The sequence below is a fragment of the Lutra lutra genome, chromosome 4 (genome assembly GCF_902655055.1).
Source record: "Lutra lutra chromosome 4, mLutLut1.2, whole genome shotgun sequence".
Taxonomy (NCBI): Eukaryota; Metazoa; Chordata; class Mammalia; order Carnivora; family Mustelidae; genus Lutra; species Lutra lutra.
The window spans coordinates 160,504,831-160,531,594 of NC_062281.1; the positions used below are offsets into that span (position 1 = coordinate 160,504,831).

Consider the following 26,764-nt stretch of genomic DNA (forward strand, 5'->3'; position numbering starts at 1 on the left):
CAACGGAACAGAATAGAGAGCCCAGAAATAGACCCTCAACTCTATGGTCAACTCATCTTCGACAAAGCAGGAAAGAATGTCCAATGGAACAAAGACAGCCTCTTCAATAAATGGTGTTGGGAAAATTGGACAGCCACATGCAGAAAAATGAAATTGGATCATTTCCTTACACCACACACGAAAATAGACTCAAAATGGATGAAGGATCTCAATGTGAGAAAGGAATCCATCAAAATCCTTGAGGAGAACACAGGCAACAACCTCTTCGACCTCAGCCGCAGCAACATCTTCTTAGGAACATCACCAAAAGCAAGGGAAGCAAGGGCAAAAATGAACTATTGGGATTTTATCAAGATCAAAAGCTTTTGCACAGCAAAGGAAACAGTTAACAAAACCAAAAGACAACTGACAGAATGGGAGAAGATATTTGCAAATGACATATCAGATAAAGGGCTAGTGTCCAAAATCTATAAAGAACTTAGCAAACTCAACACCCAAAGAACAAATAATCCAATCAAGAAATGGGCAGAGGACATGAACAGACATTTCTGCAAAGAAGACATCCAGATGGCCAACAGACACATGAAAGAGTGCTCCACATCACTCGGCATCAGGGAAATACAAATCAAAACCACTATGAGATATCACCTCACACCAGTCAGAATGGCTAAAATTAACAAGTCAGGAAATGACAGATGCTGGCGAGGATGCGGAGAAAGGGGAACCCTCCTACATGCAAGTTGGTGCAACCACTCTGGAAAACAGCATGGAGGTTCCTCAAAATGTTGAAAATAGAACTACCCTATGACCCAGCAATTGCACTGCTGGGTATTTACCCTAAAGATACAAACGTACTGATCCAAAGGGGCACGTGCACCCGAATGTTTATAGCAGCAATGTCTACAATAGCCAAACTATGGAAAGAACCTAGATGTCCATCAACAGACGAATGGATAAAGAAGATGTGGTATATATACACAATGGAATACTATGCAGCCATCAAAAGAAATGAAATCTTGCCATTTGCGACGACGTGGATGGAACTAGAGGGTATCATGCTTAGCGAAATAAGTCAATCGGAGAAAGACAACTATCATATGATCTCCCTGATGTGAGGGATAGGAGATGCAACATGGGGGTTTAAGGGGGTAGGAGAAGAGTAAATGAAACAAGATGGAATTGGGAGGGAGACAAACCATAAGTGACTCTTAATCTCACAAAACAAACTGAGGGTTGATGGGGGGAGGGGGGTTGGGAGGGGGGTGGGATTATGGACACTGGGGAGGGTATGTGCTATGGTGAGTGCTGTGAAGTGTGTAAACCTGGCGATTCGCAGACCTGTACCCCTGGGGATAAAAATATATTATATGTTTATAAAAAATAAAATTAATAAAAATTAAAAAAAATTTTTTTTATTTGACAGACAGAGATCACAAGGAGTCGGAGAGGCCGGCAGAGAGAGGGAGAGAAGGAAGCAGGTTCCCCACTGAGCAGCGAGCCCAATGTGGGGCTTGATCCCAGGACCCTGGGATCATGACCTGAGCCGAAGGCAGAGGCTTAACCACTGAGCCACCCAGGTGCCCCTCAAACAATAAAATTCTTTAAAGAAAAATAGGATCAAAAGCCACAGGATTTAGGGCACCTGAGTGGCTCAGTTGTTAAGTGTCTGCCTTTGGCTCGGATCATGGTCCCAGGGTCCTGGGATTGAGTCATCAGGCTCCCTGCTAGGCAGGAAGCCTGCTTCTCCTGCTCCCACTTCCCCTGCTTGTGTTCCCTCTCTTGAGGTGTCTGTCTCTGTCAAACAAATAAATAAAATCTTTAAAAGCCACTGAATTTAGTAAGAATTTCTTGCACTGACACCCAAGACAGAGGTAACACAAGAAAAGGCAGGCAAATTATGACTTCATGAAAATTTAAAAACAGTATCCATAGAGTAAAAGGGCAACCCACAGAATGAGAGAAAATATTTGCAAATTATCTGTCTGATAAGGGATTCATATCCAGAATATATGAAGAACTCCTAAAATACAACACCAAAAAAAAACCTGATTCAAAAATGGGTAAAGTACTTAAGTGGACATTTCTCCAAAGAAGATGTATGAATGGCTAATTAGCACATGAAAAGAAAAGATGTTCAACATTGCTAATTATTAGGGAAATGCAAATCAAAACTACAATAAGATACCACCTTGGACTTATTAGGATTGCTACTATCAAAAACCCCAGAAAACAAGTGTTGGCAAGAATTTGGAGAAAACAGAACCTTTTGCATGCTATTGGTGTGAATGCAAAATGCTACAGTTGCTGTGGAAAACAATATGGCAGCTCCTCAAACAATAAAAAAATAGAATTATCATATGATCCAGCAATTCCACGTCTGAATATACCCTCAAAAGAACTGAAAGCAGAGTCTTGAAGAGTTATTTGTACACGCATGTTTCTAATAGCATTATTCAGAAAAGCTAAAATATGGAAGCAACTCAAGTGCCCATTGATGGATGAATGCATAAACAAACTGTGACGGAATATGCATAGAATGGAATATTTTCAGTCTTAAAAAAGTAGGAAATTCTGACATATGCTACAGCATGGATAAACCCTGAGGACATGCTAAGCAAAATAAGCCAGTCGCAAAAAGATGAGTACCCATAGATTCCATTTATAGAGTACTTAGAATAGCCCAAATCATAAAGACAAAAAGTACAATGGTGATTGCGAGGGACTGAGGGGAGGGGAGAATAGAGAGTTACTGTTTAACTGGTATAGAATTATAGTTTTACAAGACAAATAGGTTTATGGGGATGGATGGTGATGGCTGCACAACAATGTAAGTGTATTTAATACCACTGAACTGTACATCTAAAATATGGTTGGGGCACCTGAGTGGCTCAGTCAGTTAAGCTTCTGCCTTTGGCTCAGGTCATGATCCCGGGGTCCGGGGATTGAGCCCACACTGGGCTCTCTGCTTAGTGGGGAGCCTGCTTCTCCCTCTGCCTCCCCCTGCCACTCTGCCTGCCTGTGCTCTCTCTCTGTCAAAAAAATAAATGAACAAAGTCTTTTAAAAAATAAAAAAGGATTAAAAAATAAAATGTGGTTAAGATGGTAAAGTTTACCTTTTGTGTATTTTAGCACAATAAAAAAAGAAAAAACATACAAATACACACAAAAATAGATTAACAAAGCAAAAAAAAAATAGGAAAAGAATGAAAGAATAAAATACAGTAGTCTTCTCTTACCTGCAGAGATATATACCAAAACCACCAATGGATACCTGAAGCCACAGATAATACCAAGCCCTGTATGTTTTTTTTTCTTATATATACATACTTATGATAAAGTTTAACTTATAAATTAGGCACAGTAAGAGATTAGCAATGACAACAAAAAATAAAACAATTATAAAAATATGCCATAATAAAATTTATGTGAATGTGGTCTCTTGCTCTTTTTCAAAATTACTCATTGTAATATACTCTCACCCTCCTTCTTGTGATGGTGTGAGATGATAAAATACCTATGTGATGAGATGAAGTAAGGGGAAAGATACAAGCGCTGTGACATAGAGCTAGGTTACTACTGACTTTCTGATGATACATCAGAAGGATCATCTGCTTCTGGACCACAATTGCCCATGGGTAACTGAAATCATGGAAAGCAAAACCATGGATGAGGGAGAACTACCGCAAATACATCAAATCCTAATTTAAAACTAGAAAAAGAATAACAAAATAAACCAACAGAGAGTACAAAAAATAAAGAAAATAGCAAAGTTAGTATGGTAGAGAACAGAAAAACAGTAGACCAAATTAATAAATCAAAATTTTGGCTCTTCCAAAAAAATCCATAACAGGCACACACTAGCTAATTAATCAGGAAAAGAGGGAGAATGCACAAATATATGAAGTAAGAAATAACAAAGGGAAACTAACTATTAATACAGAGAGATTTTTAAAATTTTAAATTATTTATTTTTTAAGGTTTTATTTTATTTTATTTTATTTTTAATTTATTTATTTGAGAGACAGAGAGCATGAGAGGGGAGGTCAGAGGGAGAAGCAGACTCCCCATGGAGCTGGGAGCCCGATGTGGGACTCAATCCCAGGACTCCGGGATCATGACCTGAGCCAAAGGCAGTTGCTTAACCAACTGAGCCACCCAGGTGCCCCATTTTTAAGGTTTTATTTTTAAGTGGTCTCTGCACCAGATGGGGCTTGAAATTCCAATCCTGAGATCAAGAGTTGTGTGTCAGCCAGGAGCCCCCAGAGAAATTATTTTTCAAAGATCAGAGAAATTTTTTTTTTAGCATCATGAGATTAGTATTTCTCTCCAAATAAATTTTAAAACCTAGCTGAAACAGAAAATTCAGTGTACCTGAGTTGATCCCAGTAGAGAGAGAAAACTTAGACTAATTTCCATAGAAGAAATAGAGAAGATCATCAAGGAATGATCTCCACCAGAAAAATGAAAAATAAAGGACCAAAGAGAAGAAAAAGAGAAAGGAATGGAAGTAGTATATGAAACAACAAACAACTGAGAACTTTCCAAAATTAATGATAGACACCAAATCACAGGTACTAGAGATGCAGAGAACACTAAGTAGGAAAACATCAAAAAATCTACACCAAAAAGTCAATATGCACATTTTATTCAAACTACATAAGAGCAAAGACAAAAAGAAAATCTTAAAAGAAATCACGGGGAAAAAACACTTTACCTATAGAACAGCAGTGATAAAAATTACACTGGACTTTTCTTCAGAAACCAGGCAAAGAAGAGAGTAGAATAACATATTTAAAGTGTTAAAAGGAAAAACCCATCAGCCTTGAATTCTTCCAAATTACCCTTAAAAATGAAAGAGAAATAAAGACTTTCTCAGACAAAAATTGAGGAAATTTGTCACCATTAAGCCTGCTTTGCAAGATAGGTCAGAAGCTCTGATCTACATAGAGAAAGAAAAACATTAAGGAAAGAATAAATGAAGATAAAATAAAACCTTTTGTTTACCTACTTTTAATTGACCTAACAGATAACAATCTTTAAAATAATAATAACAACAATGTATTCAGTTTTATAGCTTTGGGGGAAGTAAAATAAATTACAGCAATGTTATAAGGGATAGGGGAAAAATTGGGAGTTGGGAATATCGTGTTATAAGGGACTTGCAAGTATTATTTGAAAGTGGGCTTGGATTAGTTCTAAATACATATTACAAACTCAAGGACAACCTCTAAACAAGGTTAAAAAAAAGTAAAATGTATCTGCTAAGAGAGGAAAAAAACGTAATCATATAAAATACACAATTAAAACCAGACAAGGTTGGGGCATCTGGGTGGCTCAGTTGGCTAAGGGACTGCCTGAGATTGAGCCCCTCATTGGGCTCCCTGCTCCTCAGGGAGCCTGTTTCTCCCTCTTCCTTTGCCTGCTACTCCCCTTGCTTGTGATCTCTTTCTCTCTCTGTCAAACAAATAAATAAAATCTTGAAAAAAAAAAAAGATAAGGCAGAAAAAGAGTGGAAGACCAAAAAGGAAAAGGAAAAAAAAAGAATAATAAGAAGTAACAAATATGGTGGCTATTAATCCAAATATATCAAGTGGTGTTTAAATACATCAATTAAAAGATGGACTATCCGATGGATTAAAAAAAACAATTATATGTTGTCTACAAGAATCCATGTTAAAATACAAAGATACATATAGATTAAGAGAAAAGGAATAGAGTAAGATAATGCCATGCTGGAGTAGCTATATTAACTTCAGATAGAACAGATTTCAAAGCAAGGAAAAATATTAGGGAAAAATTATTAGGGATAAAAAAGGCATTACATAATTATAAAGGGGTCAATTCTCCAAGAAGACAACAATCTTTAATGTGAAAGCACCTGGGTGCCTGGGTGGCTCAGTCGGTTAAGCATCTGCCTTTGGCTCAGGTCAGGATCCTGGGGTCCTGGTATGGAGCTCCACATCAGTACCACATCAGGCTCTCTGCTCTGAGGGGAGCCTGCTTCTCCTTCTGCCTCTCACTGTGTGTCTCTAATGAATAAATAAATAAGATCTTTAAAAAAAATGTGAATGCACTGAGCAACAGAGTGTCAAACATGTAAGGCAAAAAATAATAGGACTCCAAGGAGAAATAGATGAATCTACTCTTATAGTTGGAGACTTCAACACTCCCCTGTCAGTAATGGACAGATCCAACAGTCAGAAAATCAGCAAGGACATAGTTGAACTGAACAATATCTTCAGTCAACTGGATCTATTTCACATCCATAGAACACATCATCCAACAACAGCAGAATACACTTCCTTTACAAGCTAACAGAGAACATTCTCCAAGATAGACCACATTTGGTCCATAAAACACACCCTAAATTTTAAAAGAACATAAATCATATGAAGTGTGCTCTCAGACCACAATGGAGTAGAAATCAATAACAGAATGGTAGTTGGGAAACTCCAAAATAGTTATTGAGTAAACCACAGATTTCTAAATAACACATGGGCCAAAGAAATCTCAAGGGAAAAAATTTAAAATATTTTGAACTAAATGAAAATTAAAATACAACTAATCAAAATTGTGGAATACAGTGAAGGCAGTACTTAGAGGGAACTTTATTTTTTTATTTTTTTAATTAACATAAAATGTATTATTTGTTTCAGGGGCACAGGTCTGTGATTCATCATAGAGGGAACTTTATAACTTTGAATTAATATATTAGAAAAGAAGAAAGATCTAAAATCAGCAATCTAATCTTCTCCCTTAGGAAACTAAAAAGAGAACAGATTAAATCCAAAGTAAATAAAAGAAAGAAAATAATAAAAATTAGAACAGAAATCAGTGAAACTGAAAATAGGAAATCAAGGGATAAAATCAATGAACCAAAAATTGGTTCTTTGAAAAGATGGATAAAATTGATAAATCTCTAGCCAGTTTAACCAAGAAAAAAAGAGAGAGGACACAAATTACTAATATCAGAAATAAAAAGGGGGACATCAGTACTGATTCTATGGGCATTAAAAAAGATAATAAAGGAATATTATGAACAAGTGTATGCCCATAAATTTGATAACCAACATGACATGGACTAAATTCTTGAAAGACATAATCTACCAAAACTCAACAAGAGAAATAGATAATCTAAATAGGCCTATATCTATTAAAGAAATTAAATCAATAATTAATAGCCTTCCCAAAACAGGAAGGACCAGGTCTAAATGACTTCACTGGTGTATTCTATCAAATATTTAAGAAAGAAATCATACTAATTCTTTACAATCTCTTCCAGAAAATAGCAGAGGGAATACTCTCTAATTCACTTTATGAGGCCAGTCATTATCCTAATATCAAAACCAGACAAAGATATTACAAGAAAGGAAAACTACAAACCAGTATCTCTCATGAAATAGATGCTAAAATCCTCAACGAAATATTAGCCAATTGAATCCAATTGAAGCCAATACACCATGACCAAGTGGGATTTATTCCAGATATGCAAGTCTGGTTCCACATTCAAAAATCAATTGATGTTATCTGTCACATCAATAAGTTAAAGAAGAACAATCATAGGACCATCACAAAAGATGCAGAAAAAAAGATCTAACACAATCTAACACCCATCCATGATTAAAAAAAACAAACACCTCTCAGAAAACTAGGAATAGAGGGGTATACATATCCTAATGTATTTGTCAAAACCCATAGAGTGTGCAAATATAAATAGTGAACACTAATGTAAACTACGGACTTTACCAGGAAGTGAGAAAGCATATGAGAACTCTCTGTACTTTCTGCTTGATTTTCCTGTAAACCTAAAACTCTCTGAAAAATAGCTTGTTAATTTTTAAATTTATTTTAGGAATGATAGAGAGTGTGTGAGCATGGGGTAGAGGAGCAGAGAGAGAGGGAAAGAGAATCTCAGGAGGACTCCATCCTGAGCGGGGAGCCCTAAGCAGGGCTTGATCTCACGACCCTCAGATCATGACCTGAGCCAAAACCAATAGTTGGACATTTAACTGACTGTGCCACCCAGGCATCCCTAGTTTGTTTAAAAGAAAAAAAAAAAAAAAAGAAGAAACAACACCACAAAAAACAACATACTACAAAGTCTTTTTAAGTAAATCAGTGTGATTACAGTACATAAACAAATAGACCAATGGAATAGAAAAGAAAGTCCAGAAATAAGCTCAAGTACATATCTCAATTTAGTATCTGATAAAGGTAGTTATCTCAAATCACTGGAAAAGATGGAGCTTTCAAATTAAATTAAATTTTTAATTGAAGTATTATTAACATATAGCATTATATTAGTTTCAGGTGTACAATATAATGATTCAACAATCCTATATATTGCTCAGTGTTTATCCTGATGAATAAGTATACTTTTTTTTTAAAGATTTTATTTATTTGACAGACAGAGTTCACAAGTAGGCAGAGAGAGAGGAAGAAGCAGGCTCTCCGCTGAGCAGAGAGCCCAATGCGGGACTCGATCCCAGGACCCTGAGATCATGACCTGAGCCAAAGGCAGAGGCTTAACCCACTGAGCCACCCAGGTGCCCCAGTAAGTATACTCTTAATCCTTTTTATCTACTTCATCCATTCCTCTATCCACCTGTCCTCTGGCAAACACCAGTTTGTTCTCCATATTTAGGAGCCTGATTTTTTGTCTCTTTATTCTTTGTTTGTTCATTTGTTTTGTTTCTTAAATCAAAACATCTGAGCGAGGTCATATGGGTATTTGTCTTTGTCTGACTTCACTTCCATAATGCCCTCTAGGTATGGATGCATGTTGTTGCAAAGGGCAAGATCTCAATATTTTTATGGCTGGGTAATATTCCATGTGAGATATATATAGATATGGATATACATATCACAGAAAAGATGGAACTTTTTAATATATTGTGTTAGGACAACTGGATAACTATTTGGAAAAGTTAGATCAGCACTTCAAACCATACATAAGAATAAACTGTAAATGGATCAGAGATCTAAATGCAAAAAGAACAAAATCACACAAGCACTGGAAGAAAAGCATGGATGAACGTCTCTACAGTTTGGGTATAAGGCAGTGGTTCTCAGCTGCAGATTATTTTTTAAAAGGTTTTATTATAGTTTTTTACTTTTTGAGAGAGACAGAGAGAGTGAGAGTGAGCACAAGCAGGGGTGGGGGAAGTGGAGGGGTAGAGGAAGAGAATCTTAAGCAGGTTCCACACCCAGCGCAGAGCCCAACGTAGGGCTCAATTTCACGACCCTGAGATCATGACCTGAGCCAAAATCAAGAGTTGGGTGCTTAACCAACTCAGTCACTCTGGCAGCCCAACTGCAGATGATTTTGACCCCAGGGGACATTGAGCAATGTCTGGAGATATTTTCAGTTGCCACAACTATCAGAGTCCTACTGGCACTGAGAGGGTAGATATCAGGGATGCAGCTAGAAGTCCTACACCGCACAGAACAGCTCCCCACATAATAAAGACATACCTAGCCCAAACTGTCATTAGAGCAAGGGCTGAGATAACCTAGAACAAGGGAAGGCTAGTGACTACTACCTAAAATCCAGATGCAATAAAAAAATAAATTTAACAACAAAAAAATAAAAATTTTGAAAAATTTTGAACAAATTTAACATTTTCTCCCAATACTCTGCATTTTGTTTTTTCATCATAATTATGTAACATAAAGAAATAGTAAAGAATTTTTTCGCCAAGCCCTTCATAGGTATTCCCAGATCCACTCTAATGAGCCATACAAATTTAGAATATTCTGTGTGGGCCACAATGTGGACAAGTTTGGAACTACTGCTATATATAATGCTCATCTGTGTCTTAAGTTGTTTTTTTTTTTTAAGATTTTATTTATTTATTTGACAGACAGAGATCACAAGTAGGCAGAGAGGCAGGCAGAGAGAGAGGAGGAAGCAGGCTCGCTGCTGAGCAGAGAGCCCGATGTGGGGCTCGATCCCAGGACCCTGGGATCATGACCTGAGCCGAAAGCAGAGGCTTTAACCCACTGAGCCACCAGGCGCCCCTGTGTCTTAAATTGTTAACCTAACCTGCTTCCCTGAGTGTCCTCCTCATAATATCTACATTCCTGTGTATCTATGTTTGTGTGACTGTGCATGTGTTGGTGTGTCTTGTAAATTTCCTTGAGGCATATACATTTGCTAAAGTAACTACATTTTATGTTTAACATTTATTCAGTGTGAGGCACTGTCCTAAGTGCTTTATGTATATTAACATATTTAATCATCACCACAAACCTAGGAGATAGGTTGCCTTTTATCCTCATTTTACAGATGACACTGAAACAAAGCAGTAAGTAAACTTGCCCAAAGTCACACTGCCACTAAGTGGTGGAGCCAAGGAAGGATTCATTAACTTCTTGATAAATACTCTCTATTATGGTGTTGATGAAAAATAATGTTGAATTGCTTAAAAAGCTGAATCTTTTGGGGTGCCTGGGTGGCCCAGATGGTTGAGTGTCTGCCTTTGGCTCAAGTTATGATCTCCAGGGTCCTGGGATCGAGCCCTGCATTGGGCTCCTGGTTCAGTGGGAGGCCTCCTTCTCCCTCTCTCTCTCTGCCTCTCCCTTGCTTGTGCTCTCTCTGTCTCTCTCTCTCTCTAATGAATAAATCTTGAAAAAAAAGGCTTAATCTCTTTCAACTTTTATGTATAAGTTTCGCCAAAACCATTTTTGAATGGAGCTTTTTTTTTTTTAAAGATTTTATTTTACGTAATCTCTATGCCCAACATGGGGCTTGAACTTATAACCCGGAGATCAAGAGTCACATGCTCTACTGACTGAGCAGCCAGGCACCCCAAATGGAGCTTCTTTTATTTATTTTTTTATTATAGTAAGAACACTTAACATGAGATCTGCCCACTTAGCAAACTTTTACATACCCAATACAGTACTGTTAGCTTACAGGCAGATCTCTAGAAATTATTCATCTTGTGTAATTGAAACTCTATACCCACCAAACCCAAACTTCCCCTTCTTTTGAATGCATGTCCATGCTCACTCTGACCCGTATTCATTCCTATGTTGCTTGAGTGTTTTCGGTTTGTTGTCATTCCTTCGTTATTACTGCAAACATTGCACAAAAAGCCATATGCCCTGTATGCTTTGGGATATTAAATGTCCCCTTGTTATATCTGTATTAATAACAATTGTACATAATGAACATGGTATAGAAAACTTCTAACAGAACCACTGCTATGGATCTAGCAAGATCTTCTAAAGCAGCACTGTCCCTATAAAAGCTCCATTAAGAACAAGAATGTTTTCTTTTTTCACACTGAGACCTATTCCTCTAGACAGATACAAAGCAATTATGACAGTGTATGGACTTGGGCCACCCAAATGCAAGAAATACCTGTGTATTGATGTAGAATTTTGGCCATCTCTTGTAAGCGGTGGCCCTGATGGCTGAACTTGAAAATGATGTCGTCGTGATGTAAGAAACCGTATAAGCTGTAAAAGGTGATTTTGTTGGCTTCAAACATTGTTTTAACATAAACATCATGGGTACTAGAAGAGAAAGCAGGGATAATATGTCAATGAATGACTTAGATGATGGCAGACAGGTGTCTTTTTTGCTTTGCTGTCACTGACCTGCTTATCTGGCAGTTGGTCTCCTGGCTGAAAACACATTTCATAAGTATGTCCAGGGTCATCAAGCTGATATGCTCATAGACCTCCACAACTGTGTCCTGAGAGCTGCAAATCTTCTCCCACTTACCCTGGCACAGGAAGTCAAGATCAACGACATCATCATCATCATCAAACTGCCTTTATCCGAAGGCCCCTCCCTGACCCTGCCCTTAGGATGTAAGGTAGACAATACTGACCTAGGAGGAGCCAAAGGTCAAATAGGTAAATTAATCAAGTGCTTACTTGACATGAGGAAAGGAAAACTGCACCCAGCTGGGTGAGAAGGAGCATGGAGCAAACCAGGTCTGGTAAATGGCTGAGTTAAGTATCTTTGACCTTTCAGTTATTACCATAACTGCATTAAAGAAGATCGGAGTCCTAGGAAAACAGACCTATAATTACAAAGGATTTTCCCAGGGCTTCCTCCGTCTTTAGTCCCCAAATTGCTAGACACCCCACCCCACCATCACTACTGCCAACCACCATAGCCACACTTAAACTTGGAACACTGTAAAAAACATTTTCAATTCAGGGGCACCTGGGTGGCTGAATTAATTGGTTGTGTGTGACATGATTTCGGCTCAGGTCATGATCTCAGGTTTATGAGATCAAGCCCCACTTAAGATTCTCTCTCTCCCTCTGATCCTCCCACCCTCTTTCTAAAAAACAAAACAAAACAAAACAAAACAAAAAAACCCAAACTGCAAAACCAAACATATTTCTTTTTTTCTTCTTCTTTTTTGCCCCTTGACTCAGGTTGGTTTTAGTTTTAAATTTTTTATTATGTTCAGTTAGTCAACATATAGTTTTTGATGTAGTGTTCAACAATTCATTAATTGTGTTAAGTGCTCATCACCACATGTGCCCTTCTTAATACCTAACACTCAGTCACCCCACCCCCCAGTTCTGTAACCCTCAATTTGTTTCCTGGAGTCCAGAGTCTCTCATGGTTTGTCTCCATCTCTGATTTCTTCCCATTCAGTTTTCCCTCCCTATGGTCCTCTACACTATTCCTTATGTTCCACATATGAGTGAAACCATATGATATTTGTTTTTCTCTGTTTGGCTTATTTCACTTAGCATAATCCCCTCTAGTTCCATCCATGTTGATGCAAATGGTAGGAATTCATCCTTTCTGATGGCTGAGTAATTTTCCATTGTGTATGTAAACTATATGAATGGATCTTCTTTATCCATTTTCAATTCAGAAGTGGGGGACAGAGAGAAACCATGAAAGGAGCAGCTTTGGGGAGTGACTTCCAGTCCAGTGCTGCCTCTGTCCACTTCTTCCCCCAAGTGACCTACTCACCTGACATGAGATGTTTTGTGGCTGAAACTGCCATAAATTTCCCTGTTGAAAATGTATTTGTCATATAAGCATTCTTTGTGTAAAACACAAATAAATCTGAATGGTTAAAGTGAGATCAACCTACATTTGTTGAGCACCTATGCCATTGCTTGGGACTATTATGAATTTTGAAGTCTAAAAAAAAAGGCAGAGATTTTTTTTTAAAAGCTTTTACCCAAATGTCAATTGTTTATTCAATTGCTTTCATCTTGAGTTATGTAAATTTTACTAAGTAAATAAAGTAAATTTAGAAGAAATGGGAGCAAAGTGGGGGCTCAAGGCTGGAGGCACTTGAGCACAGTTCAGCAGAGGATAGGAGCTAAGAGCGGGGTCTCAGGCACAGGTGGGACAGAGAAATGAGGAAGACAGAAGTGGTTTTATTGAAACAGAGATAAACCTAGTACCGCCACTGGCTAATTTGCAATTGTGCACAAAGCTGCACGGCACAGGAATGGAAGGAGCATGGCCCCCGCCCTATGCCCACTCGCCTGCACCTCTGGTTCTCTGCCAAGAGCTGAGACATGGATTTTTTTTTTTTTTTTACTCCAACCAGGGCGACTTAGGTTAAATCCATTTTTGTGACAACCCAACCAATCGGGTACTGGGTAACCGTGGTTCTCTCTTGGGAAAAGGGATGGGTTTACAAATAAAGATGGAGGGAAACTCTAGCTTTGTTTGTGGGGTTTGAAGTGTTTCTGATAAAACTTGCATTAATGGATTACTTGTCTGATTTTTTTAAAAGTACACATTTAAAAATCTAAACTATACCAGGTACAAGTGGAGTTTTGGAATGAGCTCATTTATCAATCAGAGACCACCCACAGGAATATTGCCCTGCCAACATTCTCCTGCGGCTTTGAAAAGGCTCAAGTCAGCTCCTAGATCCACCACTATCCACAAGAAGAAACTCACAACTGCAACTTTCATGTAGACACTTATTCTTCGCTAGGGTCTTTGTGTCCATCAGGCAAGTTCATTCTAACTCCCATGCTTTGTTCATGCTAACTCACTCTGCCCAGAATTCCCCTACCCATATTATCTACATAATCAAGTCCAGCTCATATTTCCTGGCAAATCTGAGTCTCCTCTGAATCTGAAGTCACTATAGCTGGCCCTGGTTCTCTTGCCTGTCATTTATAGCACTTACCATCTGAATCTCACTACTTGGTACTTGGTTTACGGCCACAGGGTCTCAAAATACATCTAAGTCAGATGGCCAGATCTTTATCATATTTAATCACCCAAAGAACCAAAGCAAAAGTTTACATAGACACCTCTTGCTCAGCTGGTAATTGAACATCGAGTAATTTCTAGGAACCATCCTCAACTTTCACTTTCACTACCCAGTACACATGTTAAACCCATTCCTTGTTAGAAGCATTCTGCACCACACCAGAGCACTTTTTGTCCCTTCACTTACCAGCATTGTTTTCACAGAATGGGCCATTTCCTCAACATACAATTTCAAGATATTAACACTGAACCCAGGAGTTAGTAGTCGACGGTGCTGGAACCACTGGGGTCCATCTAGACTCAGCAGTCCTTTTCCTTGAGAAATAAAAGGAACAAAACCTCATGCCATTTTATTAGATGAAATGAGGAAGGAGAGGCGAGGAACACAACATCATGGGGTGACTGTGGCACACAGGTAGTCATAACAGAGTGGAAATCAGAGCAGTGCTCATATACTAAGTTGGAAGTGAGTTTTGATACTTACATCTGGGATGGATGTATTTAACATTGTGAGGAAAACCCCAAGTTTTGCAGCCTGATGAGTGTGCCAATCCTGAAATCACCAGCTACTACCTGTGTAGTAACTGAGTAAGTCACTTAATCTTCCTGAGCCTTTGTTTTCTCAGTGATAAAGTGTGATAACAAGCATCTACTTCACTGTGTTGCTGTGCAGATTAAATGAAGGTCTATACATGAGGCACCTAAACCATCCTCTAGCTCGTGGTAGAAACACAACAATATTCATCTCCTCTTGACTCCAAATCAATCCATGAACTATGCTGTAAACACAAAATTTGCAAGGAACTAGACCTGAATATCCACTCTGTCCCAGGATGTCTCCTCCTGAGTCCTAGCCTGTGCTTTACACCTATAAATGATATGAAATGGAAACACTCATGAAGACCAATGTTTTACAATCTTCTGTTGCAAGAAAGATCATTAACGATTTGGCTTTGAAATGACCTTGAAGTTTATTGATATGTAATTTCCATCATTCATTGAGAGCTTACATGTCAGGCTTGTGATGCATGGTCCAGCGCTGGTCCAATGCCAGCCATTACACTAAGTGTAGAAAATATGTGCTTCACTTAATCTTCACAATGGCCCAGAGATGTAACACTCATTAGATGTTTTCCCCAAAATCACATTCAACTAGTCAGTGGGAGGCAGTATGCAAATCCAAATACCTCTGAACCCCAAACCTACAGTTTTTTTTTCATTTATTTCCTTCTTGGGTGCTCGCTTCGGCAGCACATATACTAATATTTCCTTCTTGGTCTAACATAAATACTAATTACATGACTAAAAGTCTTAATTTATCTGCTCATTAAATACTGTCAAACTATACTTCAGAGCAAACTGCACTGGGGAAGTTTTGGTTCTTTTGGAAGAACCAAGAAAACAAGAAAGAAGAAAGGATAAAATAAAGGATTAAGATGTGAGGCTGCAGTTTTAAAGACAGAGATGGGACCAATTCACACACATGTGCCTTGAGATGAGACGTTGGAGAGAAAAATGGACAAAGAGAGTTCCTAGGAAGTTGTGTTGTGTTGGCTGAGCACTCCCTCTTGATCTTCCCCTTAGAAAACTTGCAGTATAGAACTACCATCCTCTTAATGCTTTTGAGCATTCTGATTTGTTTCTTTGAAATGCTCTACAATAGTAAGGGGACCTCAGATGAGAAAGTGAGTCACTCTGCTTTCTTGCACATACTTACCAAGATACGGAATCAAGAACTTGTGTGAGTACTTGGACTTGGGATCTGCAGAGTCAAGTAGAGGAAACAAACAACAACATTAGAGGGAAATTACCAAAGTTGGTAAAGGTTCTTCTTTATTTGCTTGCACTAAGCATAATTAGCAAAAAGGAGCCCAGAGCTCACCCCTTATAGCCCTGGCAGGCCTAGGAAAACCACAAGTCTTGGTTGAGGAACCAGAGAACAACAAACCCCAGGAGGCAAACAGGAACACAAACCCAGATTCTTCCTTTACTTACACTTTCTCCAACAGAAACAGAGATTGCCTTGAGGGTTACCAAGTTTCCAGAACAGGATTTGGGACAATATATTATATCCTTCTTGGAAAATAGATTAGGGATTAGAGCAGGGGCTGGCAGACCACAGAGAAAGGGGGACAAATGCCTCTTGGGGTTCACATGAATTCTAACATGGAGGTATTTTACAGCTCTTGTCCTTTAAGAGGTGGGCAAGAAACAAATCAGGGCTGAGGGCACGGGACACATGGAGAGTTTCAGGGAAAGGCTGTTTTCCTTTATTAGGTTTTACTAAAAGTAATGGAAACAATGGACAGGGAAGAAAGATTAGAATATAAGCTCTTAGTTAAAACTAAGTTAGTTAAAGATGATGGAGCAAACACCAAATATTTTAATTTTGTGCTATGAGATGATCCACCACGGATGCTTTGAAAAAGGCTTGGATGAGGACGTTAGGTGACTTGTTTCCCAAAAGGAAACAAACATATGCAAACAAAAAACCAAAATTAGAACCACCATCAAGAGGTTATTAAGAGGTTAGGTAAATTAATGACCTAACATTCAGGTTAAAGTACTGAAACGCCAGAGGCTGAGCTACTTCTGAATTCCCCTGAAAACTTACGCTCAAGCAGGGGTTGGGGGTGGGGATTATTACTGATACTGAAGTCACAAAACCAAGAGGCAAAGGAAGCCCTTGGTGATCTGGTGGTGCCAGCCCGGCTTTAAGATACATCCTCAAGGGCCCATGAGAGTCTGAGGTGGACAAGGGACTGGGTGGGATGTTATAGTCCATTTCAGGATTGGTCAGAAACCACTCCCCACTTTCTCCAGGTCTCTCTTTCTTTTTTTAATTCCAGGATGGTAAACACAGTGAAACTAATTTATATTAGTTTCAGATGTAGAATGTAAAGATTCGACAATTCCATACATCATCCAATGCTCATCACAACTAGTGCACTCCTTAATCCCCATCACCTATTTCACCCATCCCCCGCTCTGGTAACCATCATTGTGTCCCTAGGCCCCTTAAAGGCTGAGTTCTAATCTTTGCCTCAGGAATTCTTTAGAATCCTGCCTGTGAGTTTTACATATCACTCCTAGGAGGATTAGGTTCCTGAGATTCATCCCTTTTCTTACCTGTTCTGCCCAAAAATATCCTTGCGTAGTCTGGGTCATAGATGTAGAAAAATGCTTGAAAAGGCCCAACCCAGCAAGGAAAGGCACAGGGGTATTTTTCAACAAGCTCTTCAAATTTCTCCATTTTACCATCCTGAAGTAACTGTAGTGAGAAAAAGAGTGAAGGAAGTTAGAGGAACCAGTCTGGATTCATCTCTTCTTACAGAGGCAAGCTGAAGGTAGGGCCTCAATAAGTTCACACAAACATGCTTTCCTTGGCATGTCCAAGCTTGGAGTATAATTTTAAAAAAGATTTATTTATTTATGGGGCGCTTGGGTGACTCAGTGGGTTAAAGCCTCTGCCTTTGGCTCAGGTCATGATCTCAGGGTCCTGGGATCGAGTCCCACATTGGGCTCTCTGTTCAGAAGGGAGCCTGCTTTCCCCTCTCACTCTCTGCCTGCCCCTCTGCCTACTTGTGATCTCTGTCTGTCAAATAAATAAATACAATCTTTTAAAAAATATTTTATTTATTTATTTGAGAGAAAGAGAGAGAATTGAGGGGAGGCAGAGGGAGAGGGAGAAGGAGAGAATCTCAAGCAGAGACGACGCAATGTTTGGTAGAATTCCCCCAGGAAGCCGTCTGGCCCTGGGCTTTTGTTTGTTTGGAGGTTTTTCATGACTGTTTCAATCTCCTTACTGGTTACGGGTCTGTTCAGGCTTTCTATTTCTTCCTGGTTCAGTTGTGGTAGTTTATATGTCTCTAGGAATGCATCCATTTCTTCCAGATTGTCAAATTTGTTGGCGTAGAGTTGCTCATAGTATGTTCTTATAATTGTCTGTATTTCTTTGGTGTTCGTTGTGATCTCTCCTCTTTCATTCATGATTTTATTAATTTGGGTCCTTTCTCTTTTCTTTTTGATAAGTCTGGCCAGGGGTTTATCAATCTTATTAATTCTTTCAAAGAACCAGCTCCTAGTTTCGTTGATTTGTTCTATTGTTTTTTTGGTTTCTATTTCATTGATTTCTGCTCTGATCTTTATGATTTCTCTTCTCCTGCTGGGTTTAGGGGTTCTTTCTCATTCTTTCTTCAGCTCCTTTAGGTGTAGAGTTAGGTTTTGTACTTGAGACTTTTCTTGTTTCTTGAGAAAGGCTTGTACCGCTATATATTTCCTCTCAGGACTGCCTTTGGTGTGCCTTTGGTGTGTGTTCATTATCATTTGTTTCCATGAATTTTTTCAATTCTTCTTTAATTTCCTGGTTGACCCATTCATTCTTTAGAAGGATGCTGTTTAGTCTCCATGTATTTGGGTTCTTTCCAAATTTCCTCTTGTGATTGAGCTCTAGCTTCAGAGCATTGTGGTCTGAAAATATGCAGGGAATGATTCCAATCTTTTGATAACGGTTGAGACCTGATTTAGGACCAAGAATGTGATCTATTCTGGAGAATGTTCCATGTGCACTAGAGAAGAATGTGTATTCTGTTGCTTTGGGATGAAATGTTCTGAATATATCTGTGATGTCCATCTGGTCCAGTGTGTCATTTAAGGCCTTTATTTCCTTGTTGATCTTTTGCTTGGATGATCTGTCCATTTCAGTGAGGGGAGTGTTAAAGTCCCCTACTATTATTGTGTTATTGTCGATATGTTTCTTTGATTTTGTTATTAATTGGTTTATATCGTTGGCTGCTCCCACGTTAGGGGCATAGATATTTAAAATTGTTAGATCTTCTTGTTGGATAGTTCCTTTGAGTATGATATAGTGTCCTTCCTCATCTCTTATTGTAGTCTTTGGCTTAAAATCTAATTGATCTGATATAAGGATTGCCACCCCTGCCTTCTTCTGATTTCCATTAGCATGGTAAATTCTTTTCCACCCCCTCACTTTAAATCTGGAGACATCTATGGGTCTAAAATGAGTTTCTTGTAGGCAACATATAGATGGGTTTTGTTTTTTTATCCATTCTGATACCCTGTGTCTTTTGATTGGGGCATTTAGCCCATTAACATTCAGGGTAACTATTGAGAGATATGAATTTAGTGCCATTGTATTGCCTGTAAGGTGACTGTTACTGTATATTGTCTCTGTTTCTTTCTGATCTACTACTTTTAGGGTCTCTCTTTGCTTAGAGGACCCCTTTCAATATTTCCTGTAGAGCTGGTTTGGTGTTTACAAATTCTTTCAGTTTTTGTTTATCCTGGAAGCTTTTAATCTCTCCTTCTATTTTCAATGATAGTCTAGCTGGATATAGTATCCTTGGCTGCATGTTTTTCTCATTTAGTGCTCTGAATATATCATGCCAGCTCTTTCTGGCCTGCCAGGTCTCTGTGGATAAGTCTGCTGCCAAGCTAATATTTTTACCATTGTATGTTACAGACTTCTTTTCCCAGGTTGCTTTCAGGATTTTCTCTTTGTCACTAAGACTTGTAAATTTTACTATTAGGTGATGGGGTGTCGACCTATTCTTGTTGATTTTGAGGGGGGTTCTCTGCACCTTCTGGATTTTGATGCTTGTTCCCTTTGCCATATTAGGAAAATTCTCTGCAATAATTCTCTCCAATATACCTTCTGCTCCACTCTCTCTTTCTTCTTCTTCTGGAATCCCAATTATTCTAATGTTGTTTCGTCTTATGGTGTCTCTTATCTCTCAAATTCTCCCCTCGTGATCCAGTAGCTGTTTGTCCCTCTTTTGCTCAGCTTCTTTATTCTCTGTCATTTGGTCTTCTATATTGCTAATTCTTTCTTCTGCCTCATTTGTCCTAGCATTGAGAGCCTCCATTTTTGATTGCACCTCATTAATAGCTTTTTTTATTTCAACTTGGTTAGATTTTAGTTCTTTTATTTCTCCAGAAAGGACTTTTGTATCTCCCGAGAGGGTTTCTCTAATATCTTCCATGCCTTTTTCGAGCCCAGCTAGAACCTTGAGAATCGTCATTCTGAACTCTAGATCTGACATATTACTAATGTCTGTATTGATTAGGTCCCTAGCCTTTGGTACTGCCTCTTGTTCTTTTTTTTTTTTTTGTGGTGAATATTTCTGCCTTGTCATTTTGTCCAGATAAGAGTATATGAAGGAGCAAGTAAAAATCTAAAAGGGTGGCAAAGACCCCAGGAAAATACGCTTTAACCAAATCAGAAGAGATCCGAAATCATTGGGGGGAGAAAGGGGATAAAAAGAGATTCAGAAAAAAAAAAAGAAAAAATTAAAAAAAGAAAATGAATAAAGAAAAATATAAAAAAGATATATATATATATATATATATATATACACATATATATATATAATTAGATAAACTAGTTAAAAAATGTTAAAAAAGAAACGGGTAAAAGTTTAAAAAATTTAGAAGAAAAAAAATTGAAAAAGAAAAAATAAATAAATAAAAAAATTAAAAAACATTAAATTAACTGCAAGACTAAAGAATCATGGGGAGAGAGCCATGAGTTCTGTGCTTTGCCTTCTCCTCCTCTGGAATTCTGCTGCTCTCCTTGGTATTGAACCTGCACTCCTTGGTAGGTGAACTTGGTCCTGGCTGGATTTCTTGTTGATCTTCTGGTGGAGGGGCCTGTTGTAGTGATTCTCAAGTGTCTTTGCCCCAGGCAGAATTGCACCACCCTGACCAGGGGTCGGACTGAGTAAACAGCTGGGGTTTGCTTTTAGGAGCTTTTGTTCCCTGAACGCTTTCCATAGAGTTCCGGAGGATGGGAATGAAAATGGCGGCCTCCTAGTCTCTGGCCCGGAGGATCCGAGAGCTCGGGGCCCCAATCCTCAGTGCGCCCTCAGAGAATAGCGCCCATTTACTCTGTCTCCCTGGCCTCCGGCCGCGCTCTGAGCTCACCCAGCCTGCGACTGGTTCAAGGTAACCCCAAGCTGAGAGCTCACTCTTTGGCTCTGTCTCTGTAGCCGGCTTCCCCGCTCCAATACCTGTGAGCTCTGCGACACTCAGACACCCCTGATCCTTCTGTGACCCTGCGGGACCTGAGGCCACGCTGACCCTGTGTGGGCTTCACTCTGGTTTAGCTTCTGGAGCGATGTCCCTCAGTGGAACAGACTTTTAAAAGTCCTGATTTTGTGCTCCGTTGCTCCGCTGCTTGCCGGGAGCTGCCCCCCCCCCCCCCCGCAGTCTATCTTCCCGTCATTTTGGATTCACTTCTCCACCAGTCCTACCTTTCAGAAAGTGGTTGATTTTCTGTTTCTAGAATTGTTGTTCTTCTTCTCTTTGATCTCCCGTTGGATTTGTGGGTCTTTGCAATCTTTAGATAAGCTATCTAGCTGATCTCCTGCTACCTGAAGTAGTCTCAGCCTGCTACTTCTCCACCATCTTGACTCCTCCTCCTCAGCTTCCAACATTTATAAACCAGAGTACAAATACCACCATCAAAGATGAACTTTTTGCCTTAGTAATCAAGTTACTGATGACTTATTTAAACAGTTCCTCTAAATCACTGACAAGAAGATAAATTTATATCCACTTCTTGTATAACGTGAAAGTGTGGGGGGGCACCTGTATGTGTGTGTCTGGGTGTACCCAGTGACACCTGATTGTGGGGGTCTTGACTTGCAAAGAAACCCTAAGGCTGGCAAGTTCTTCCTTGTGTGACCAACTGTACAGAGTTTGCCATGTGATTTGTCTTACCCTCAGAAAAAAGTGGAAAAGTTTGGCTCCCAATTTCCTCTGTTACCAGCTAGCACCTTTATCCCATGAAGTGTTCTCTGGAAAGTTTAGGGCCCCTAGGAGGTAGAGATTCTTGAAACCTAGCTCCTGAAATGGTACAGACTCATTTTTGCTAACTACAGTCAAGCCAGTGGAAGCACCCACTGACAATGCAAATGATGTCTCCCAACAAAACAAATGTTCCTTCATAATTCATTTGTAAACCATAGACAAGTGAGTATTTATTAAGGGCTTACTATATATGCCAGGCAATAGAGATCTAGGGAAATATAAGACAGGCAAGGTCTTTGCCCTCATGGAAATTACAGTTTAATATGAGGATTATTTCTTTAGGTTAGAAATTGTTATGGACACCCTCAGCCACAAGTATTTGTTTATACTTTTATTAACTCCTGTCTGGGTAAAAAGGAGAGAAAACCATTGTGACTCCTATAATATATGAATTTATATTTCTTCATCCACAATATTATCTTAATACATTTGAAAATATGTCTTACACATATTTAGGAAACACTGCTTAGAAATATTCAGAAAATGCTTAGTCCCCAGACAAATAGTAATAACTAACACTTACAAAGCACTACTATGAGCTAGGTACTGCCACAATCATGCTTTCCATGATTTATATTAATCTTTATACCAGGAACCCTATGAAGCAGATATGATTAGAACCTACATTTTATAGCTGAGGAAACTGGACCTTAAGGAGGTTAAGGAAAACAGTTCCAGCTGTTCCTTGTGACTATCTAAGTGGCTAATTGTCAAAAGAAACATAATGAGTAAAAAAAATAAAATAAAAAAATGTAAACAGGTAGAGTTGGTAATATTAGTCAGCTTGATATATTAGCCATCTCTCTCTATAAAAGTCTGGTAGAAGCCCTTCTAAAACACACACAAATTTACTGACAGTCAAGAGGTTATGGACTTTAAAACATTATGAATGCAATAAATAATCTGAATAAAAATAAAGCCATTCTGTCTATAAGAGTATCAGAAAGAATAAAACATTCAGAAACAAATTTAAAAAGATAAATGTAAAATTTATACTCTGAAAACTATAAAACATTGTTGAAAGAAATTTGAAAATACTCAAGTGAATGTAAAGATGTCCCATGTTCATGGATCAGAAGACTTAATATTGTTAACATGACAATATTTCCCAGATTGATCCATAGATTCAATGTAATCCCTGTCAGAATCACACCTGGCTCTTTTGTAGACATTGACAAGCTGATTCTAAAACTTATATGGAAACCAGAGGTATCCAGAATAACCTAAATAATCTTGAAAAAGAACAAAATATGGGCACCTGGGTGGCTCAGTTGGTTAAGGGTTAAGTGTTTGCCTTCGGCTCAGGTCATGATCCCAGGGTCCTGGGATAGAGTCCCACCTCAGACTCCCTGCTCAGAGAAGAGTCTGCTTCTTCCTCTCCTTTTGCCCCTTCCCCTCTGTTCATGCTCTTTCTCTCACACACAGAAATAAATAAAATCTTTAAAAGAAAGAACAAAATAGGAAGACTTATGATTCCCAATTTCAAAATTTACTACAAAGCAAAAATAATTAAGACAGTGTGGTATTGGCATAAGGACAGACATATAGATCAATAGAATAGAATTAAGAATCTAGAAACAAACTTCATGTTTACAGTCAACTGACAGCAGTGTCTTTTGTTCCAATGAGCTGGCTCTTGGTGGGCCCTTGGATGGAGGCTCCTCACTAGAAAGACCAAGCAATAATTAGAAACTTGGAATCTTCAGTCCCAGTTCCCATTCTACAGAGAGGGAGAGGGACCAGAAATAGAATTAATGTTCAATCATGCCTACATGATGAAGCCTCTGTAAGAATTCCAAAAGTATAGGGTTTGGAGACCTTCTAGTTTGGTGAACATGTGGAGGTACTGGTAGAGTGATGCATCTGGAGATGGCATAGAAGCTCTGTGCCCCTTCTCACGTACCTTACCCAATGCATCACTTCGAACTGCATGTTCATCTGTATCTTTTTTTTTAATTTATTTTCAGCATAACAGTATTCATTGTTTTTGTACCACACCCAGTGCTCCATGCAGTCTGTGCCCTCTCTAATACCCACCATCTGTATCTTTTATCCTATCCATTTATAATAAACTGGTAAACAGTAAATTAATTATTTCCTGAGTTCTGTGAGCTGTTCCAGCATATTAACCAGATCCAAAGAAGAGGTCACAGGAATCTCCAACTTACAGGTGATTGGTCAGAAGCACAGTAACCATCTGGACTTGCCATTGGCATCTGAAGTTGGGGGGGTAGTCTTGTGGGGCAGAGTTCTTAATCTGTGAGATCTGATGCTTTCTCTGGGTAGACAGTGTCAGAATTGCATTGTATCACAGGATTGCTTGATTGCAGCCTGGAGGTGGGGGCACTCACCTAACACTTGGTGTCAGAAGTATTGTGAATATGGTCATAGTGTGAGACTAAAGGGGAAACACAGGAAGAGAACTGGGTTTTTCCAACTCAGGTTCCAAACAATTCAATGAGGGAAAAAATAGTCTTTTCAACAAATGGTGCTGGGATAACTGGATAGCCACAAAAATTAGTAAAGTTAGACCCTTACCTTACACAACACGCAAAAATTAATTTAATGGATAAAAGATCTAAATGAAGGAGCTAGAACTATAAAACTCTAAGAAGAAAACATAAAGAATTAACCTTAGATTTGGCAGTCAGCAGCATTTCTACACTAAAATGTAGAAAATCTACATTTTCTACACAAAAACCAGTTGATGTTCTAACAAACAATCTGAAAAGAAAATAATGAAAACAAGTCCATCTGCAATAGCATCAAAAAGAATAAACTATTTTGGAGGTGAAACCAAGTATTGGAAAACCAAATACTCCCAACCAACAAGGTGAAAGACTTGTATAGTGAGAACTAAATATTTCTGAAGAAATTTAAAAAGACATAAACAAATGGAAATACATTCCATGTTCATGGATTGGAAGATTTATTATTAAGATGTCAGTACTACCCAAAGTGATCTACAATTCAATATAATCCCTACAAAAATTCTAATCTAATGATGTTTTCATTGGGAAATAGAAAAATCCATCCTAAAATTTATATGGAACATCAAGGGAGCTTGAATAGCCAAAACGTCTTTAATAAGAAGAAAAAAACTGAAGGACTCATGTTTCCTGATTTCAAAACTTACTACAGAGCTATAGTAATCAAAACAGTGTGGTTCTGGCACAGAGAGACATACAGGCTAATGGAATAAAATGGAAAGTCTAGAAATAAACCCCCAAATATATGGTAAAATGATGTTTGACAAAGGTGGCAGGACAGGGAAAGGGACAGTCTTTTCAACAAATGTTGCTGGGAAAACTGGATATCCACATGGCAAGGAATAAAGTTGGGCCCTTCCTTACTTAACACCATATACAAAAATTAATGGAAAACGGTTCAAAGACCTAAATGTAAGACCTTAAACTGTAAAATTCTTAGAAGAAAACACAGAGCAAATTCTTCAAAACTTTGGATCTGGCAGTGATTTCTGGAATATGACACCAAATGCACAGGAGAAAAGGAAAAAATATACAAATTGGACTTTATGAAAATTAAAAAATTTTGTGCATGAAAAGACAGTAAAATGGAGTAAAGAGTAAAAAACATGGAATGGGAGAACTATCTGCAAATATCTGATAAGTGGTTAATATCCAAAATACATAGAGATCTCCTAAAACTCAACAACAGAAAACAACCTGATCCAAATATGGGTAAGGAACTTAACTAGACATTTCTCCAAAGAAGACATACAAATGGCACTGAGCACATGAAAAGATGCTTAACATCACTAATCACTAGGAAAATGCAAATGAAAAGTATAAGATACTACCTCTGATTCATTGGGATGACTGTTAGAAAAAACAAAACAAAAACAAACAAACAAACAACCCCCCCCCCCAGAAAACAGCATGTGTTGATAAGAATATGGAGAAATTGGAAACCCTGTGCACTTCTGGTGGAAGTGTAAAATGGTACTTCCACTCTGGAAAACAGTGTGATGGTTCCTCAGAAAATTAAAAATAGAATTACCATATGATCCAGCAATTCCATTTCCAGGTACATATCCAAAAGAATTGTAAGTAGGGTGTCAAAGAGATTTTTGTACACCCTTCTTTGAACAGCTAAAATGAAAAAACAACCAATGTATCCCCTGATGGATGAATAGATAAACAAAATGAGGTATATAGGCACAGTGAAATATTATTCAGTTTTTTAAAAAAAGACAATTCTGACATATGCTACAATATGGATGAATCCTGAGGACATTATGCTAAGTGAAATAAGCTAGTTACAAAAAGATAAATACTACACGATTCCACTTATATGAAATAGTAGTAGTCAAAATTGTAGAGTAGTCAAAATTGTAGAGACAGAAAATAGAATGGTGCTTGCCAGGGGCTGGAGAAAGACAGAAATGGGGAACTATTGTTTGATGGGCACAGAATTTCAGTTTTACAAGATGAACAGAGTTATAGAGGTGGATGGTGTTAATGAATGCACAACATTATGAATGTACTTAATATCACTGAACTGTACCCTTTTAGAAATGGTTAAGATGGCAAATTTTATTTTAAAGATTTTATTTATTTATTTGACAGACAGAGATCACAAGTAGGCATAGAGAGAGAGAGAGAGATGAGGAAGCAGGCTCCCCACCAAACAGAGAGCCCAATGAGGGGCTCAATCCCAGGACCCTGAGACTATGACCTGAGCCAA

At 38.4% G+C, this 26,764-nt stretch overlaps 1 protein-coding gene across 2 annotated transcripts in view; it reads right to left on the bottom strand.

Moving 5' to 3' along the window:
- LOC125098946 (cytochrome P450 4X1) overlaps nucleotides 1-26,764 on the bottom strand; it is a 51,557-nt gene that overhangs the window by 19,075 nt on the left and 5,718 nt on the right. For both annotated transcript variants that reach the window (XM_047728233.1, XM_047728232.1), the window contains exons 2-6: nucleotides 17,357-17,498; nucleotides 15,945-15,989; nucleotides 14,415-14,542; nucleotides 11,608-11,735; nucleotides 11,369-11,523 (exon numbers count right to left, since the gene is read on the bottom strand). In XM_047728233.1, the coding sequence (XP_047584189.1) occupies nucleotides 11,369-11,523; nucleotides 11,608-11,735; nucleotides 14,415-14,542; nucleotides 15,945-15,989; nucleotides 17,357-17,498 (598 nt within the window). The remainder of the gene's footprint in view (nucleotides 1-11,368; nucleotides 11,524-11,607; nucleotides 11,736-14,414; nucleotides 14,543-15,944; nucleotides 15,990-17,356; nucleotides 17,499-26,764) is intronic.